At 51.8% G+C, this 17,002-nt stretch overlaps 1 protein-coding gene across 3 annotated transcripts in view; it reads right to left on the bottom strand.

Moving 5' to 3' along the window:
* The window catches only part of CD99 (CD99 molecule (Xg blood group)), a 33,059-nt gene extending 24,146 nt beyond the window's left edge, over positions 1-8,913 (bottom strand). The window contains exon 1 of one of the 3 annotated variants that reach the window (XM_074359467.1): positions 8,740-8,913. In XM_074359467.1, coding sequence (XP_074215568.1) covers positions 8,740-8,806 — 67 coding nt within the window. In that variant the 5' untranslated portion in view covers positions 8,807-8,913. The remainder of the gene's footprint in view (positions 1-8,739) is intronic. The other 2 variants (XM_074359470.1, XM_074359468.1) reach the window with 2 other exon arrangements.
* Between the last annotated feature and the right edge of the window lie 8,089 nt (positions 8,914-17,002).

The following is a 17,002-nucleotide window of genomic DNA, read 5'->3' as shown; positions in this document are numbered from 1 at the left end:
GTTTTCTCGTGTGCTGTAACTCCGGGGGACAGCCCTCCCAGCCGTGCCAAATTTTAGAAGACCCCGGACAACCCGCTCAAGCTGTGAGCTGGGCTCTGGGTTCCGAGGACCAGCGGTTTTTAGAATTCGGGGAGCCCACGTTTCTGGACCCTGCATCCAAAGACAGATTCAGCGGGTTGGGGCCAGGCCTGTGAACCTGCATTTGTAACAATCTCACAGGTGACCGCCCACCCTTCTGGGCTGAGGTCCCCTTTCTGAGGACCCACTCTGAGCCTTGCATGGTGGGCTGGGACACGGGGAATGACAGCCAGGGTCCCCTGAGCCCACTGCTGTAGGGAGGGAGTTCCAGGACCCCAGGGGATCCAGCCTCCCTCAGGGAAGAAACCGAGGCATTGCTCCCCGAAATACCATCTCCAGGACGTGACTCGAAGCCCCACCTCCATTTCCAGTTTCATCTCCAGCCACCTCTCTTCACACTGGTCCCTGTCCTGCCCCTTCACACTGGCCCCAAATGACCCAAATTTTTATCAGCTCATGGATCCTCCTGCATCTCCAGGTTCTGGCCCAAAGCCCCCAAACTGGAGTTAACGGTTCCGCTTATTAATCACTGTGGAGTCACGTTGTATTTGGTGGTTTCCTTTGATAAAATCACCGGATATTCTGAATCAGCAAGTATTCAGTCATGACTCCTGAGGAAAGACAGTTTAGCGGCTGCACCCTCAGGTCTCACTGTCATCAGCTAATGAATAACACATAACCTGGTGTTATGCGTGTTCCTGCATCATTTAATGTTACATAACCTGTATTGTCCATGCCCGCAGCAGTATCACTCCTGCCTAAACGAAGTTCGTCTCACATGCATTATTTTCTCCCTAAGGCACCTGGCAGCCTTCTTGTGCTTAGAGGCAACAGACAGCACTTCAGCACTACATGGCAGGGGTGAGTGGGTGGGTGGGTTACACAGCAAAATCACAAGCAGAAAGCACAAAAACGCAAAAACATGACACTACACAGACACTTGTTCACAGTCTGAGACCGGAAATGTGACTCAGTTTTTTTTTTCTCTGCCCTGCACAAATTCCTGAACTGAGAGAGTAGTGATTTGAGAATTAAAAATAAATGGCAGCAAGTAGGCAGATTCGCAAATAGAGAGTCTGAGAATACTAAGGATGGATGGTACTTAAGGACAAACGACTTACTCATAGTAGTGCCTGTGGTGTGTCACAGATGTCACTGTGCATTCCTTGAAAATTTACAATCACCCCCAACATCTTGTGAAAGATTTGGGGGAGGGGGGTCACACAGTGTAAACACCTTGGCCGTCCTCAGGCCTTGACTCGAATCCTCTACTTGGCGGTAAACGCCAATCTCTTCTTTCTGTACCAGGAAAACTCCTATTCATGCCTCAAAGCCCTGATGAGATGCTGCCTCCTCCAGGAAGCCCTTGGCATCCCTCCCAGCCAGACTAAGGCATTTCCGTGGGCAATGCCTACGCACATCACAGTTTGAGAAGCATGGCCTCTAGATGTTGGTTCTCAACTCTTGGCTACACACCCAGGGAGATTTTATTTTCAGTCCCAATGGCAGCTGTACCCCAGGCCAGTTATATTAGAAACTTTGGGGGCTGGGATCTACCAGGGTGTTGAAGCTCACCCATGTGATGCCAGTGTGTGGCCTGCTTTGCAGAACCCAGCTATGGATTTTCACTTCCTCAATTCTCCTTAACACGGTTTCTTCCTTCTGTCTCATTTCTGGTGTCTTGGTCCAGGGTCTGCCAACAGCCCTGGCTGAGGCCAGAGCCTTCTTCACCTGCACACTGGATAGTTGGTTTCATGTCATCAGTTTCCTTGGCAATCCTATCTTATGCATTAAAAAGTACATTATTCCGTGAGGGGGTCCCCAGGCCTCCTCAAAGTCCCCGAGGGTCCAGGGAATAAACTAGTTAAGGGCTTCTTGTATTCATCCTGGAAAGATATGAGGAGTGGGGCTGGGGGAGGGGGGAGGTTCTCAAAAAGAGCAGAAATGGAGAATGGGGCAGGGGTGGAGACAGATTTAGAAGTGAAATCAGCAGGACTTGCTAACATCAGAGGTGGGAGAGGGAGCTGGCAGGAGTGAAGGGCAACTTGCGTTGGAGGAGGGGGCTGGGCCCATGGTCATATCACAAAAGGTAAGGGTAAAGGAGGAGATGAACACCAGGGAGAAAAATCACGAGGAGCTGAGAATACAGCCAGGGGTCCAACCAGATGGACCCGGTGTCTGAGCAGTAACCTGGGTAAGCCCCACCTGGAGAGAGAGTCGGGGGTGGGAACCCAGCGGCACCCTTCCAGAGGGGGACCGGGACGCTTTCTCTGCTGCATCAGGACACAGGGTGTGATCTACACCCCAGCAGAGGCCCATCTTCCCCTCCCTGATTCCTTCCCCAACACCAAGGCAGCTCCTGAGCCTGTCACAACGCGGGGATGATAACTCAATGCCTCGTGATGTGCTTGTGACGAGGTGAGGGTGCTGGCAGTTTCAAAGCAACGAGAAAGGGTGCCCCCTCCAACTGGAAACCGCTTGCGATGGGCTCCCGCAGCTCCCTGTCTCTCCGTCTTCTGTCTAGCTATGTACGTAGGTAATCTATTTACCGATCCGCATCCATCACTGTTATCTGTCAATCAATCTATCAGTATCCACCTGTCCATCTACCTGTCTGTCATCCACCCACCCATCAACCATCCATCACATCCGTCAAGGGCTACCTCCCTGCAGCCAGTTCACGAGTCCTTAAGTCAATTCCTCAGCACGGAGGGGCCCTGCCCTCCCCGGTCCAGCAGCGACCGGCGCGGGACCTCGCACATACCCAGCTGTGCACCCACCTCCCGCTCGCTCACACATTCGTGCACACCCAGTGCCCTTCCTGCTACACAGTGTTACTCTGTGTCCAATATGTAAGCGTCGCCCTGTGTCTCTTCCACGGGGGTGAGGCACATAGTGTTGCCAAATACCGTCATTTCCACTGAGGACCGAACGTGGGCACTTTTTTTTTTCCCCCGTCAAAAGTACACTTGGAAGCCATGACTTTTTGCGCTTTCAAAAGTGGCTGATCCTCAGCAACCTGATGGCCCTTCTCAAAAAAAAATGGTGAGATGCTATCTGGAGAAAGCAGAGCAATGTGAAAGGGGTCCAGACCGGCCACGGAGTTTGATCCGTCCTGCCTGCCGTCCGCGGGAACAAAGACATTTTCCATCGCGGCCCAGGCCACCCAGACAGAGGCGACGTCACCAAAGCCTGCGCAGAATGGCTGGGTGTTTTTCTTCTCTCATCTGTTTTATGTCCTTCTTTTCGACACTGCTGGACACTCACTAAACTCACAGCCCACCAACGGGTGTCTAACTAGAAAAAAAAAATACTGCATGCATCTAACTCTGCAGAAACAAAAACGGAAGTTTCTGGTTTCCTGTTCAGGGGATTTTTTTTTTTTTAAATAATATGAGCAATGAGGTTGCTCACCGAGTCCTTCTTAACACAAAGCTGAGCCACACCCACGGGCTCGCTCCCGAAACTGGTGTCAGAATGGTAGGCAGAACAGGAAATTCAAAGCCAGGAGCTGCTGTGGCCCTGTGTGGCCAGCTGCAGACACAGATGCGAAAGGCGCAGGCAGACCCCGTCGAATTGCATTACACTTTACCGCGTTTTTGACAGACTGCGGGTTTGGGGCAACCCTGCATCCAGCAGTGTCGGCGCCATTTTCCCAGCAGCACCAGCACACTTTGTGCCTCTGTGTCACATGTGGGTAACTCTCCCGCTACGGCAAACTTTTTCACTAGGATTACACTTCTTTGGATGACTAGCGATGAGTAATCTGTGATGTTACCATGACAACTCGCTGACGGCTCAGAGGATGGTTTGCATTTTTTGAGCAATAAAGCGTATTTTTTAAATTAAGATCTGTACGTTGGGTTTTTTTTTCATGCTTTTTTTTTTTTTAAAGAGATAATGCTGTTGCACACCTAAGAGGCTGCGTAACTTTCACATGCACCAGGAAACCAAAACCATTCACGTGACTCGCTTTATCGCAGTGGTCTGGAGCCAAGGCATCTCTCCGAGCTGTGCTTTGAGGATGAATTAGGTAAATGCAAACAACGAATTCTGGTTAGTTAACCTCTTTCACTCAAGAGATTAGCACAAACTTAAAAAAAAAGAAAGAAAGCAAGTGTTGGGTGGTCAACCAGCTCCCCATGTGAGGACAAAGCCAAAATGAGACGCAATATGGCGGCATTCCGCAAGACCAGCAATCTGTGCATCCCACACAGCCTGGCGATTGTCCCAGGAGGATGCAAATATAGCGAAATATTCACGGATGTTGACCGCGATGTGTCTCTGTGTGTGCGTGTGTGTGTGTGTGTGTGTGGGGTCTTTGTACTGTAAGGTTGTGAGTGTGACTGGACATTACTTCTCTTTCCCCTGGTGCAGAGGCTTTTCTGGGCCGACCTTTGTGTTGAACTGTAACGTTCCCCGTCCCACTTAAGACTCTCGGGCCAGCCGCATGGCCACAAAGGGGCTGCTGTGACGTGCATCATTAAATCCACGTGAATGATTACAACGCTCGCGGGCCGTTCATTTTTCAAGTACGTGTCATCTCCCGAGGGTTAGAAAAAAAAAGCCCCTCTTGTTCGTAAAAACTATTTCCCAGTATATTGTACCCTCCCAAGAGGACTTCTGGAGACCTGTAAGCACACACTCTGTTATCAATCACAAGAATTGGGAAAGGAGATCAAAGAGTGCTCTCTGTTGCTTTATGTGGGACGGGCACCCAGGTGTGACAAGAAGCCACACGGGGACTCAGGGAGGTGAGTCTCTCCCACGTCTCCTTGTACGGTGCCCCTCGGACGTCTGGGCGTCCGAAGGGTTCCAGGGTGCTGAGCGGCTTGGAGTCCTCCCCCACCAAAGACAGCAACAGCCTCACCTCTAACCCTGTCTGTAAGTCGCACACGGCATGTGCTTTTTCTTCCCCCTAAAAGCAGCCACTGTCATTGGAAAATCTCAGCAGGAACAAACACCACACACGCTCCACGTGGGCGGTGGTCAGTCTCCTCTGGGGGAAAACATGAGCTGGAAAAAAGTGCCAGGTACCCTCCGTGAAATCCCAGCCTGACGCTTACACTCTGCATGGGCTGAACTCCTCTACTAAATGCATTCTTTTTTTTTTTTTTTTAGTTTTAGAAGAAACATGTTTATTTTATTTTATTTTATTGAGTTATGGTCAGTTTACAATGTTGGGCCAATGTCCAGTGTAGAGCATTCAATTATACATGAATATACATATATTCATGGTCACATTTTTTTTTCCGCCATGAGCTACAAGATCTTGTATACATTTCCCTGTGCTCTACAGTATAATCTTGTTTATCTATCCTATACATACCTGTCCGTATTTGCAAATCTCAAACTCCCAGTCTGTTCCTTCCCACCCTGCTACCCACAGGCAACCACAAGTCTATTCTATGTCTGTGAGTCTGTTTCTGTTTCGTATTTATGTTCATTTGTCTTTTTCTTTTTTTAACTGCATTCTTTTTTTTTTTTTTTTTTTTCAGCAAGAGGCTGCCAACTAGCACATTATCCAGAGGAAGAAAAGTGCTTCTCCCTCCCCTGCCAAAATCAAGTATTTTAATATCCCCATGCGCAAAAAAAAAAAAAAAAAAAAAAAAAAAAAAGTGTGGAAACATCGTCAGCTGAGAATTCAGAAACCAGCAAAGCACTGAGGGAAATAACAGGCAATTATCCTTTATCTGAGCCAACATGCAGGCCGGATAATGAAACTCACTTCCTCTGCCCGGTGGGCAGAGACCTGGCGGCCACGGGGCAGAGGGGTGGGAGGCTGGAGAAATCAAGCCGACACTTGCTTGGGTGTGGGGGTGCCAGGGAACCCCCAAACCACCCGAGTCTGCTTCCGTCGGCGTTTCCGGGTTTCAAACAGTGCGTGCAGACCGCCTCCGGGAGAGTTGTGAGGCTGGGGACCCATATCCCACGCATTTCTCCCCGAGGTCCCCCTGGTACCAGCCGTTTTAGGGTCTGGAATGGGGTTTTTTCTAACTGGAGGAAGAAAACAGAATCAAAACACCCAGCAGCCAACAACCTAGCATTCTTACTACTTATAAACACCGGGGTTTCGCAACCTAACATCTGGGGCCGGATGACTCTCTGATGGGGGGTGTCCTGTGCACTGTGGGGTGTGCAGCTGCGTCCCTGGTCTCCACCCACCACGTGCCAGGAGATGCCCCCCTCCCTGAGTTGTGACAACCAAAAAAATGTCTCCAGACTTTGCCAAGTGTCCCCTGGGGAACTGAGCTCTATTTAAAGTTGAAGTGGCTTCTTTCCTTCTCTACAACCCACGGAAATGTCCGGAGAAACCTGGTCCCAGTGTTCCCGAGGACTCTGAAAGAACGCCAGGGCTCTCAGCCCTGAAGTGAAGAGCTGTCCTTGACTCAATGGACTTTTGTAGCCAGAACGGAAACCAAAGCAAACCCCTATTTCTAAAGGGAAGTGTGTCCTCAGCTTCTCCCCTGATAAAAACCCCATTTGTATCTCTCAGGAACAGCCTGTCCCTGCCCCGGACCCCAGAAGGATCCGGCAGGGGAGAGGGGGTGGGGCAGGAGGCCAACTTGTAGGAAAGCTCTGCGCACTCTCTGCTTTTGGGGGGCGAGTCGGGATCCCCTCCCCTCCCCTCCCTCCTCCACTGCTCTGTGCCTCTGCCACCCCACTGCCACTAAAACGTCAAACTCCCCCATCTTGGAGTGGCCGGGAACAACATGCCTAGAAATCAGGCAATTTCGGGTTATGGGTACTGTGGGTTTTTCTAAAAATTATCATACGGCTTGCCGGGGTGCCCCCAAAATATAGCCTGTACATTAAAATTGTCAAAAATGGTCACCCACGAGAGCTTCAAACCCAGCCAAGTGCTCACACTGGCCAAGATGGTGTTCTTGGCGGCTGAGTCCTTGAACTGTGTGACTGTCACCGTCTTTGTGGTCCGACAACCTAGCTGTCCCATGAGATGTTTCTCTCCCCGCCCCCACCCCAGGCGGATGGTACTTTTCTGGGCGACCAGAAGCCCTTCTGCCCCATTTGCCTGGAACCCAGCGCACTGCGAGGGCTCTGTGAGGACTTAACTCATGAAACAGGAATGAAGGCATAGCCCGAGGGATGCACGGAAAATTCTTGTGGGTAGATGTCACTCAAACACACAGCAGAAACAAGACCCCGTGGAACGTTTGTGGTGGGACAGTCAGGTGGGATTTGGTGAAGGAAAGCAGGGACCCGTTCCTGGCCCTCCCTACCCAGCAAACTCTAAACTCTTCCAAGAGGTCCCCGGGGGTCAGGCTGGATTTTTTTTTTTTTTCTGATTCTCCACCAGAACGCACAACTTCTAGAATGCATGGGACACATCGAAAAAGTGCACACATCAATGTGCAAATCCTCTCGAGAGCAAAAATGGGGGAGTCAGGGTGGGGTGGGGCAGAATTCAAAATCCAGCCTCTAGCGCTGAGCTGGAAATTTCCAGGTGCAGACCAGGCCCTCTCTGTCCTGTGTCTGGGTCCTAAAATGTGCCCACCTCCATCCCCCCTCCTCAGTCCTAAAAGGACGCCGGCCTGTGTGCCTGTCCACTCAGAAGCAACCATGTCAACAAGGAAAAACCGATCCTTAATTGGAGAAAGCGAGTTTTTTTTTAAGCCACGCTCAGCAGGACCCCAGCATTTCAGAGAGAGACTGCAGGAAAGTTAAGACCTCGACTTCCATTTTAAAAGGAGGAGAAAAATGCGGGCGACGGCGGGGAGGAAGCCAGCTTCGGCGGCGAGCGTGGGGGCCCTGGCGTCCTGCCCGCCCCCTGACACTTTGCTCCGTGATTGTCTGAGTCCTGCGCTCGGACAGGACACACGGGGCACGCGCGGCGACCGGGGAGAGCGCGCGTCTCTGGCCGGAGTCGCTCTGCGCCGAGCCGCGCGGCCAGGACACGCAGAGCGGTGAGGACCGTGCCCACGGCGCCAAGTATTTTGACTCCCCCCGCCCCCCCCTTCCCCCGCCCGGCTTCGGGCTCCCGGGACGAGTCCAAATTTAGGCCCAGGCCGCAGGGCGTGGCTCCGGGAGGCGGCTCCGGATGGGGGGGTCGCAGGGCCGGGCCAGCGCTGGCCGGGGGGTTGGGGTGGGGGGGGCGGGGCAGCTGCAGGGGCGCGGGGGCGCGCCCCGGGAGCGAAGGGGGATCCCGCGGGAAGTGGGGGGCGTCGAGTGCCTCCGCTCGCCCAGGTGCCTGGAACTCTAAGAGTTTGTGGATCTGAAGACAAACGCTGACTTTCGGCCTCTGGAGTGAGTCCAAAGGCGCGCAGCGAGGGAGCTGGGGACGGCAGAGGGGCGGTGGCCGCCCGCGGGAGCGGCGCGTCCGGCCAGCGGGGAGGGGGGCCCCTCCACGCGCCTCCCAGCCACACACTGTGCGCCCCCAAAGTAGTGCGCCCCGAAGTACGTCCCCCCGCAATGCGCCCCCAAGCTGCGTTCCCCACACAGTGCGCTCCCTAAGGTACACCCCCAGTGCGACCGCCAAAGTGCGTCCCCCACGCAGTGTGCCCCCAAAGTACGTCCCCCTCAACAAGGAGGGCCCCACAAGTTTCGCCCCCTCCCTTCCCCCGGTCTGGCCCTTCCCTGGAGTCCCGGCGCGGGCTCCAAGTGGGTCCCCCAGCCCGCGCCGCGCCCCCGGCGCGCACTCACCGCGAGCGGGCAGCAGGGTGCCGAGCAGGCCGACCAGCAGCAGCGCGCAGACAGCCCAGCGAGCCATGGTGCGCCCCGCGCCGCGCAGGGACCGTCCCGGGAGCGGCGCGCGCGGGCGGCTGGCGGCGGGAGGGACTCCCCCAGCCCGGGAAGGGGCCGGCGGCGGGGAGGGGTGGGGCTGCGGCGCGGTCGCCCCGCCCCGGCCAGAGCGGGCCCCGCCCGCGGTCCCGGGGAGCACTAGGGGGCGGGAGCTCGGGAGCTGCTGGGCGGACGGAGCGGAAGAGGGGCCTGCGCCCCCAGGGGTGATCTCTACCCGGAGGAGAAGGAAAACGAAACTCCGTCCCTGCTGGGAAACTGTGGGGCCCCCCCACCTCCATCCACGTCTCTTTAACGGGATCCCCAGGGCCGCCTCTCCTGAGGGCAGGGTGAAGCCCCTCCTCCCTTCCCTGTTAGGTGTGGACCCCCTGCCTGGATGCAGCAGCCTGGGGTCCCCAACAAGGCCCCAGGGCACCAGTGGGGTTTTGGGGTGCAATGCACCAGCCGTGACTTCCCAGCCTGACCAAGGACCTCTCTTGGAGGAGTCTCCGCGTTCCCGCAGTGTCTCCCGGCAAAGCCAGGGGTGGGGAGGGACAGGATATGTCTTGCCAACCCCCATCCGGGGAGGCTGGCGCCCTGGTTGGGGGCGGGGGGGGGGCAGGGGAGGTGACAGCCCCAAGCCACAGCTACAATATGGGTGCACTTTCCTGCCCCAGGTTTCCGATTTTTTCTTTTTAATTAAGACAGTAGCTTAAAATTCTGTCTGTCCCTCCAGGGTACGGGAACACCGTGTCAGACTGAGAAATATCCCTGAGTCACATTCTGGCACTCCACCCTCCAAACCCTATGCTTCTCGGGGCCAGCTCCTTCCCCATCAGGCCCTTCTTCCCTAGGGTGACTCAGGGCTCCTCCCCCAGGCCCTCCCTGCACGTGTCCTTCTGCTGCCACACACAGGGACATGCCTGGCCCCAGGTGCCTGAACTCACACCCCAGGGGCCCTCAGACAGCTTACCTTACAAGGCCGGCAGTGTGAGCAGACACAGCTGGAGGCAGGGAGAAGGTGGTTCTTTTCCTGGGCCAGCAGAATCCCCAAGACATGATTGTGGTTTACAAGCATGAAGATAATGTGATGATTTTCAGAGGAAAACAAACAAACAAAATCTGCCTATGAGGTGTTCTTTCTTATAGTTAACCTGGGTTGAATGCCCAGCCAGAGAGGGCCCCGCCTCCCAGCACCCTCCCCTCTTCATTTTTTCCTACCCCTCCCCTTTCACCCTTAACTCTGCCAATGACTACTTGCCCTCTCCCCAGGCCACAGTCTTGTGGGGCAGGGGGTGCTGATGGAGAGTATGGACCCTGGGCCGTCCTAAACAGGAGGACCTCCAGGGCTCTTCTTGGGGAGCAAGGGGATGCCGGAGCTGCTGCAGCCATTTTGGCACCTTGAGGTAAGCCAAATGAATAAAGCATAGATGAAAGAAACATGTGCTTCGTGCCAGCATTAACATCGAACGATACTTCCTGAGGAAATTTCCAGTTCACCCCAATGACTTTTAAAAGAAAGACCCTACCTGGCCAATCTTCAGTCTCTGCCAATTGGGACACCTCCCTCTTTTCACTGCCTTTAATATTCCAGAAGCTTCTGGAGTGCGTGGTATCAGGAAGGGTCTGGGTGCCCATCATCAGCCATAATAAATAAGCACCGTCACCCTCTGAAAGCCAGGCCTGGAGGCTTTGTATTTATGTCCACACATAAAGGCCTTTGGAAGAGTTCTCTAATTCATTAAGATGACTTTTTTTTTTTTTTTTTAAGTATTACCTTCCTTGGCTCCAAAGTAAAAATCTCCACAACATCACACAGATGCTTTGGCCTCAAGAAGCTCTAACTTCCAGGATGAAGATTAAATTAATTGAAAAAAGCATCGTGAGTTGTATCCGGATACCACGGAACACGCACGTGGGTCGTAAGCCAGACCCAGAGTGGGACGGATCACACTGGGGAACGGGCCTCTGGCTCTGCACGTGAAACCGAGGGCACTCGGCACAGACGTGCATTACACTGTGCCTTGCCTAACGAACAGTGAACTTGTAACCTGCCTTCACTGATCGCTTTCATTTTAGCTACAAACAAAACAAAACAAAACAAAACAAAACAAAACAAAACTTGCGCATCTCCCTAACATGGCGCCCAAACAGTAAGATGTTTGTCTGAGTTGTTTTTCAGGGACTTGGGGTCAGTTGTGTCCAGTTTGAGCTCAAGATGGTTAAGACTGGTTATGACCACAGACCCTCCAACTGGGCATTTGTGAGTGTCCAAGTGGTGATTTTTTGACGTCCGAGGGCCACAGACTCCACCCTCAGGACAGGATAATGCCCCCATTTTCTGAACAATGGTCCCAGAAAGAAGCCCAGAGCTTAGCTGCACCTGCACAGAATGATGGGTGGGTGGGTGGGTGGGTGGGCAGAAGGATGGACGGATGGATGGCTGAATGCAGGGCTGGATGCAGGGGTGGAAGGATGGATGGATGGATGGATGGGTAGACAGGATGGATGGATGGATGAATGGATGGATAGATAGATAGATAGATAGATAGATAGATAGATAGATAGATAGATAGATAGATAAAATAGGAGGTTCCTCACCTCCAGGACAGGGGAATCTGCTCTTTTAATGTTTTCAACAGACAGCCCGTCAGGAAACATGCGTTAATAATCATACACACGGTGAACACTCAAGCTGCCAGTCTTATTTGTATTGAAATTCCATTTGTCACCTCAACACTCCCCCGGCTGAGAACATACCTGTGAAGTTTCACTAAGTTTCCACCAACTGATGAGTTTAAACATTCAAGTTAAGCAGAGGCGACTTGTACTCAGTGGACAGGAAAACCACACCCATGTACTGTAAGCTTCATTTTCTGACGATGAATCAGATTTCGAAAAACACGGAGTCATTCAGCATCTGGAAGGCGTTTGGTGTCACCAGTTATGTAACCGGTGGGATCCCATAAGGATGATACTGGTCTGTAACCACACCCGGAGAGAAAACCCTCGCAGAGCTGAGGAGGTGGGAGAATTCTAGATTTTGTTTATTTATGATGAGGACAAAGGAAACCAAACATAATGAACTTTTTTCTTTCCATTTGCAACTGTAGACAGACTTCGTTTTATTCTATAAGATATAGCTTTTTTTTTAGCTTTTTTTTTTTACAGCTTTTTTTAAGGACTTCTAAGATACAGTTTTGTTTTGTTTTTTAACAAATGGAAAGTCTGTGGCAAACTTGCACGATTTTCCCAGCAGCATTCGCTCACTTAATGTCTCTGTGTCACAGGCTGGTGATTCTCGCAATATTTCAGACTTTTTTTTTTATCATAAGTACATTTGGGATGCTGATGTGATCAGTGACCTTTGATGTTACTACTACATCTGTGTGTGTCCCTCTCATGTTAAAAAATAAAATCGGTATATTTATACAATGGAATACTACTCACCCATAAAAAATTATTAAATAATGCCATTTGCAGCAACGTGGATGGACCTGGAGATCCTCATCCTAAGTGAAGTCAGTCAGACAGAGAAAGAAAAATGCCATATGATATCACTTATATTTGGCATCTAAAAACAGACAAACTTATTTACAGAACAGAAACAGACATAGAAAACAAACTTACGGTTAACAGAGAGAAAGAGGGTAGGGAGGGATAAACTGGGAGTTCAAGATTTGCAGATACCAACTACTATATATAAAATAGTTAAACAACAAGGTCCTACTGTACAGCACTACGTTCCATATCTTGTAGTCACCTGTGGTTAAAAAGAATACGGAAAGGAATATCTGTGTGTCTATGTATGACTGAAACATGCTGCTGTGCACCAGAAATGGACACAACACTGTAAACTGACTAGACCTCAATAAATAAATAAATAAATATACACAACAATAAAAACAAAATTCAGCCAGGCAAATGGTAAAGGTCTTGTTGAATTTAGCTGGTGATTCAAAAATCCGGCAGCGTGCCACTGAGCAGACAGAAAGGAGTTCTGAGGAGCTGCACAAAAATAAAAGATTTCTGTAGGCAGAAGGGAGCGGGGACCAGGATGGTTGCGCCAGCAGAAAGCAGGTTGGTGGTGACAAGTTCTCTACCCTCAGGGGATGGCAGGTGCTTAGAGCCACATTCCCTCTCTGTTGCCGACCGGCTGACTCCTGAGGACCTGGTTTAAGATTCCACTTCCAGGAGAGGCCAAAACTGTCATTAAGTCAAGCCTCCGTTTGCTGACATGGGGTTTAGCAGGAGTGACTCCACTTTGAACCCGTCTTGTTTTTAACGTCTTCACTCTGTCCTGGCCGTTCTCACTTATGAGGACCCTCGCTGGAGAAACCAGGATGGGTAGAAGAAAATAACTTCCTTTCTTGTAATAGCTTGGATGCACTGTTCGTCCTCAACGCTTGTCACCCTTTTCCCATATCCCAAGGGCTCTGATCAGTGACAGCCACCAAGCAGGCTCCAAAAGCCATACCTCTGAAGGAATGAACGAATGCATCGGTGACCCCTAGAGCTTTGCAGTTAACCACGAACTTCTTCTTTTTTTGTTTTAATTGAGAGAAAGTCGGTTACAATGCTGTGTCAATTTCTGGTGCGCAGCACAGTGCTTCAGTCACACACAAACATACATGTATTCGTTTTCACATTCTTTTTCCCCACGAGTTACCACAAGATCTTGTATATATTTCCCTGTGCTGTACACTATAAACTTGTTCATCTATTCTATATATACATGTCAGTATCTGCAAATCTCAAACTCCCAGTCTGTCCCTTCCAATCCGCCTCCTCCCAGCAACCACAAGTCTGTATTCTATGTCTGTGCATCTGTTTCTGTTTTATATTAAAGTTCATTTGCCATGAACTTCTTAACTACACTGAGGGTCAGCAAACTGGGGCCAGCAAGTCAAAGCCCAGCCCACCACTTAATCGGGTGGAGCCCGTAAGCCGGACAGAGCGGTTTGCACATGTTTACGTGGTTGAAAAGACAATCCAAAGAGCTATATGTCATGACAATATATGAAAATAGTATGACATTCTGGCTGTCATGAAGAAGATCACAAATAACAAATGTTGGGGAAGATGTGGAGAAAAAAGAACCCTCCCGTGCTGTTGGTGGGAATGTAAATTGGTGCAGCCACTAAGAGGAACAGTATGGAGATTTCTTAAATAACTAAAAATAGACTCACCGTATGATCCAGCAGTCCCACTCCTGGGCACATACCCAGAAAAACTCTAATTCGAAAAGACACCTGCACCCCAGTGTTCATAGCGGCACTATTTACAACAGCCAACACATGGAGACAGCCTAAATGTCCATCGACAGGTGACTGGATAAAGAAGATGTGGTGTATTTATACAATGGAATACTACTCAGCCATGAAAAAGAGTGAAATCATGCCATTTGCAGCACCATGAAAGGACTTGGAGGAAATTGTGCTAAGTGAAATAAGTCAGACAGAGAAAGACAAACACTGTATGATATTACTTAGATGTGGAATTTTTAAAAATGCAACAAACTAGTGAATATAACAAAACAGAAGCAGACTCAGAGACCAGAGCAGTGGGGAGAGGGAAGGGGGAGGGGTAAGATAGGGGAAGGGGAGTCAGAGGTACAAACTACTATGTATAAAATACATAAGCTACAAGGACACATTGTACCACATGGGGAACGCAGCCCATATCTTATAATAATTATAAATGGCGCATAGCTTTTAAAAATTGTGAATCACTATGTTGCACACCTGAAACTTAAATAATATTGTACATCAAGTCCACCTCAATAAAAAGAATTTTTAATCATAACTTAAGTAAATGCTTCTCAGGGAGCACCCTAGTTCCTTCTTTCCTTTCCACCTCTGACCGTGGTGTGGAAGGGATGCATTTATTGGTACAGAAAGAGCAGCCTTCTGCTCGGGTCGGGACAAAGGGCCTCGTCTGTTTGCTCCACTACCAGCTGGAAGACAAACGGAGTCGTGGGGCAGTGACTTTACCGGAGCAGCAGGGGGCCACGCCCGGCCTGTCCCCACCGCTCCCCCCACCCCGCCCTGCCGGGCCCCGCTGCCCGGGCTGACTCATCTCACTTCGGCCGGTTTGTTTTCCCCTCCCCATGGAGACGGCCACTACATCTGGCTTCTTTAACCGCAGAGAGGGAGGTGCTGAAGATTAGGGCAATCGGCTGCTCTGTTGTAGGTTTTTTATTTTTTAAGAGTAGGGTTGGAACTGAAACGTTTTCCGTCAGGCAGCAAATCGGTGTTTGCAAAGCTACTTGCCGTGGCAGTGGGTATGTTAAAAATCACAGCACAGACGCAAAAAGGAGAGTGACTAGGGGCAAGACACATGGTGTGTGTGCGTCTCGCCCCAGGTGGCCCCCGTGCTGGGGGCGAGTCTGTCTTTGTCCACCACCCCGTCTTTACCCCTCTGTCCAGCGTGTGAGGAGCCGTTTATATGGAAAGAAGAAAGGGCCTTCGTGTTTGGTTTGCCTTGTCCTCGCCATGCACAAATTCTCCCGGCTTTGCTAGGAGCCAGCTTTGCAAGCCACGGCCACACGGGTAGTGTCAGCCGTGGACCAGCTGGCAGGTGACTCTGGTGGGGCTGTCTAGGGCGGCGCCGGCCCCGGCCCCCCTCAGCTGGCCTGTGTGCAGACGCCCCAGGTCTGCACCGGATGACTGAGGTGCCGCCGACTCTTCCTTCGGGGGTGGGGGGCGGTCCAGACTCTCTCACCAAACCTTATTATTCCAAGATCGTCTGCCCTCTCAGGCTGTGCACCTCGACCAGGTCGATCTGCAGAGACAATTCGTTATAAAGCTTTGGGGAATGGACCCCTCTTTGGAGTAGGGGCATGTCTCCCGCCACCCTGTGGCCACGTAGGCAGTCCCACCCCACCCCAGCTCAGTTTGGCAGGGACAGGGCAAGAAGGCGCGTGCCCCAGTGAGGAGGAGGAAGTGTATGATCCTGTTTGCAGACAGGATACCAAAGACCAGGAATTTGAATGACTTTTGAAAAAAAATGTCCTGCAGTGGGCTGTGCCCGGCGGGTTCCCACTCAGGAGCCGGGGCCTCGTCAGCAAAGCCCTGAACAAAGCTCCCTGTGTCAGAAGGTGGCTGCCGCCCGCCCGCAGGGGCGGCTCCCTGGCAGGAAGGACGGGAGGGGATGGGATGTAAAGGGTGAAGGAAAGAATCTGTGGGGTGGGGGCTCCCGACAGAGGAATGTGACCCGTTCTGGAGTTTCAAGTGTGGCCCAAGGAGGCAGGGGCAGGTGGGCTGGAAGGGGTCCTCCAGAGAGGCTCAGGCTGCCCCGCGGGACACTGAGGAGCCACACGTCACAGAGAAGGAGGAACCTGGAAGCTGCCAGTTGACAAAGGAGGAAAGGGAGGCCCAGCCCGATGAAATGACACGGCTTTGAGGATGCAATTCTACCTTTCTGAGCCAAAGAGGGAAATCTTAGCTGGCATTTTAATAAACCTGCCTTGTCTCTCTGTCTGCTTATCTGCCCATTGATCCACCCATCCATCCACTAAAATATCCATCCGTCCATCCACCCACCCACCCAATCACCCACTTAGACTCATCCATCCCTCCATCCATCCAGCGACCCACTCAGTCATCCACCTACCCATCCATCCATCCAAACATCCATCGATCCATCCATCCATCCACCCATCTATCCATCCATCCACCCATCCATCCACCCATCCACCCATCCATCTGCTCAGATTCATCCATCCATCTCTCCCCCCCCGTCTTTCTCTTCTCCTCTCTCCCTTCTCCCTCCACACTTGGCTCCTTTCCTCCATCATCCCATCCCTTCCTCTCTCCATCCCGCCTTCTCACACATCAGCGAAACTCAGCCAGACACCCACTGAATCCAATGGGGGAGACATCTGGGAACCAAATCTTTGAACAAACTATGAAAGTGTCTCTGTGTTACCAGCAGTGATATGGGGGGTGGGGCAGACGCTCTGGATGCTACCCTAGTGGAGACCTGGGGGTCTTGCCGGAGCCCAGATGGGGACCAGACGGAAGCTGAGCTGACAGTTGAAGAAGCAGCCGGCACTTGTGGATCAAAGAGGAAGGGAGTCTGGAGCGGCGGGCTCACAAGTGGCTGGCGGGGCCACAAGGGGACGAAAAGAGGAAGTGTGTGGTGGGGTCGGGGGAAGCAAGCAGACGGAGGCCACAGGCATTCCCCA

This window comes from Camelus bactrianus, chromosome X (genome assembly GCF_048773025.1).
Source record: "Camelus bactrianus isolate YW-2024 breed Bactrian camel chromosome X, ASM4877302v1, whole genome shotgun sequence".
Classification (NCBI taxonomy): domain Eukaryota; kingdom Metazoa; phylum Chordata; class Mammalia; order Artiodactyla; family Camelidae; genus Camelus; species Camelus bactrianus.
This window is presented reverse-complemented; position numbering and strand designations above follow the sequence as displayed.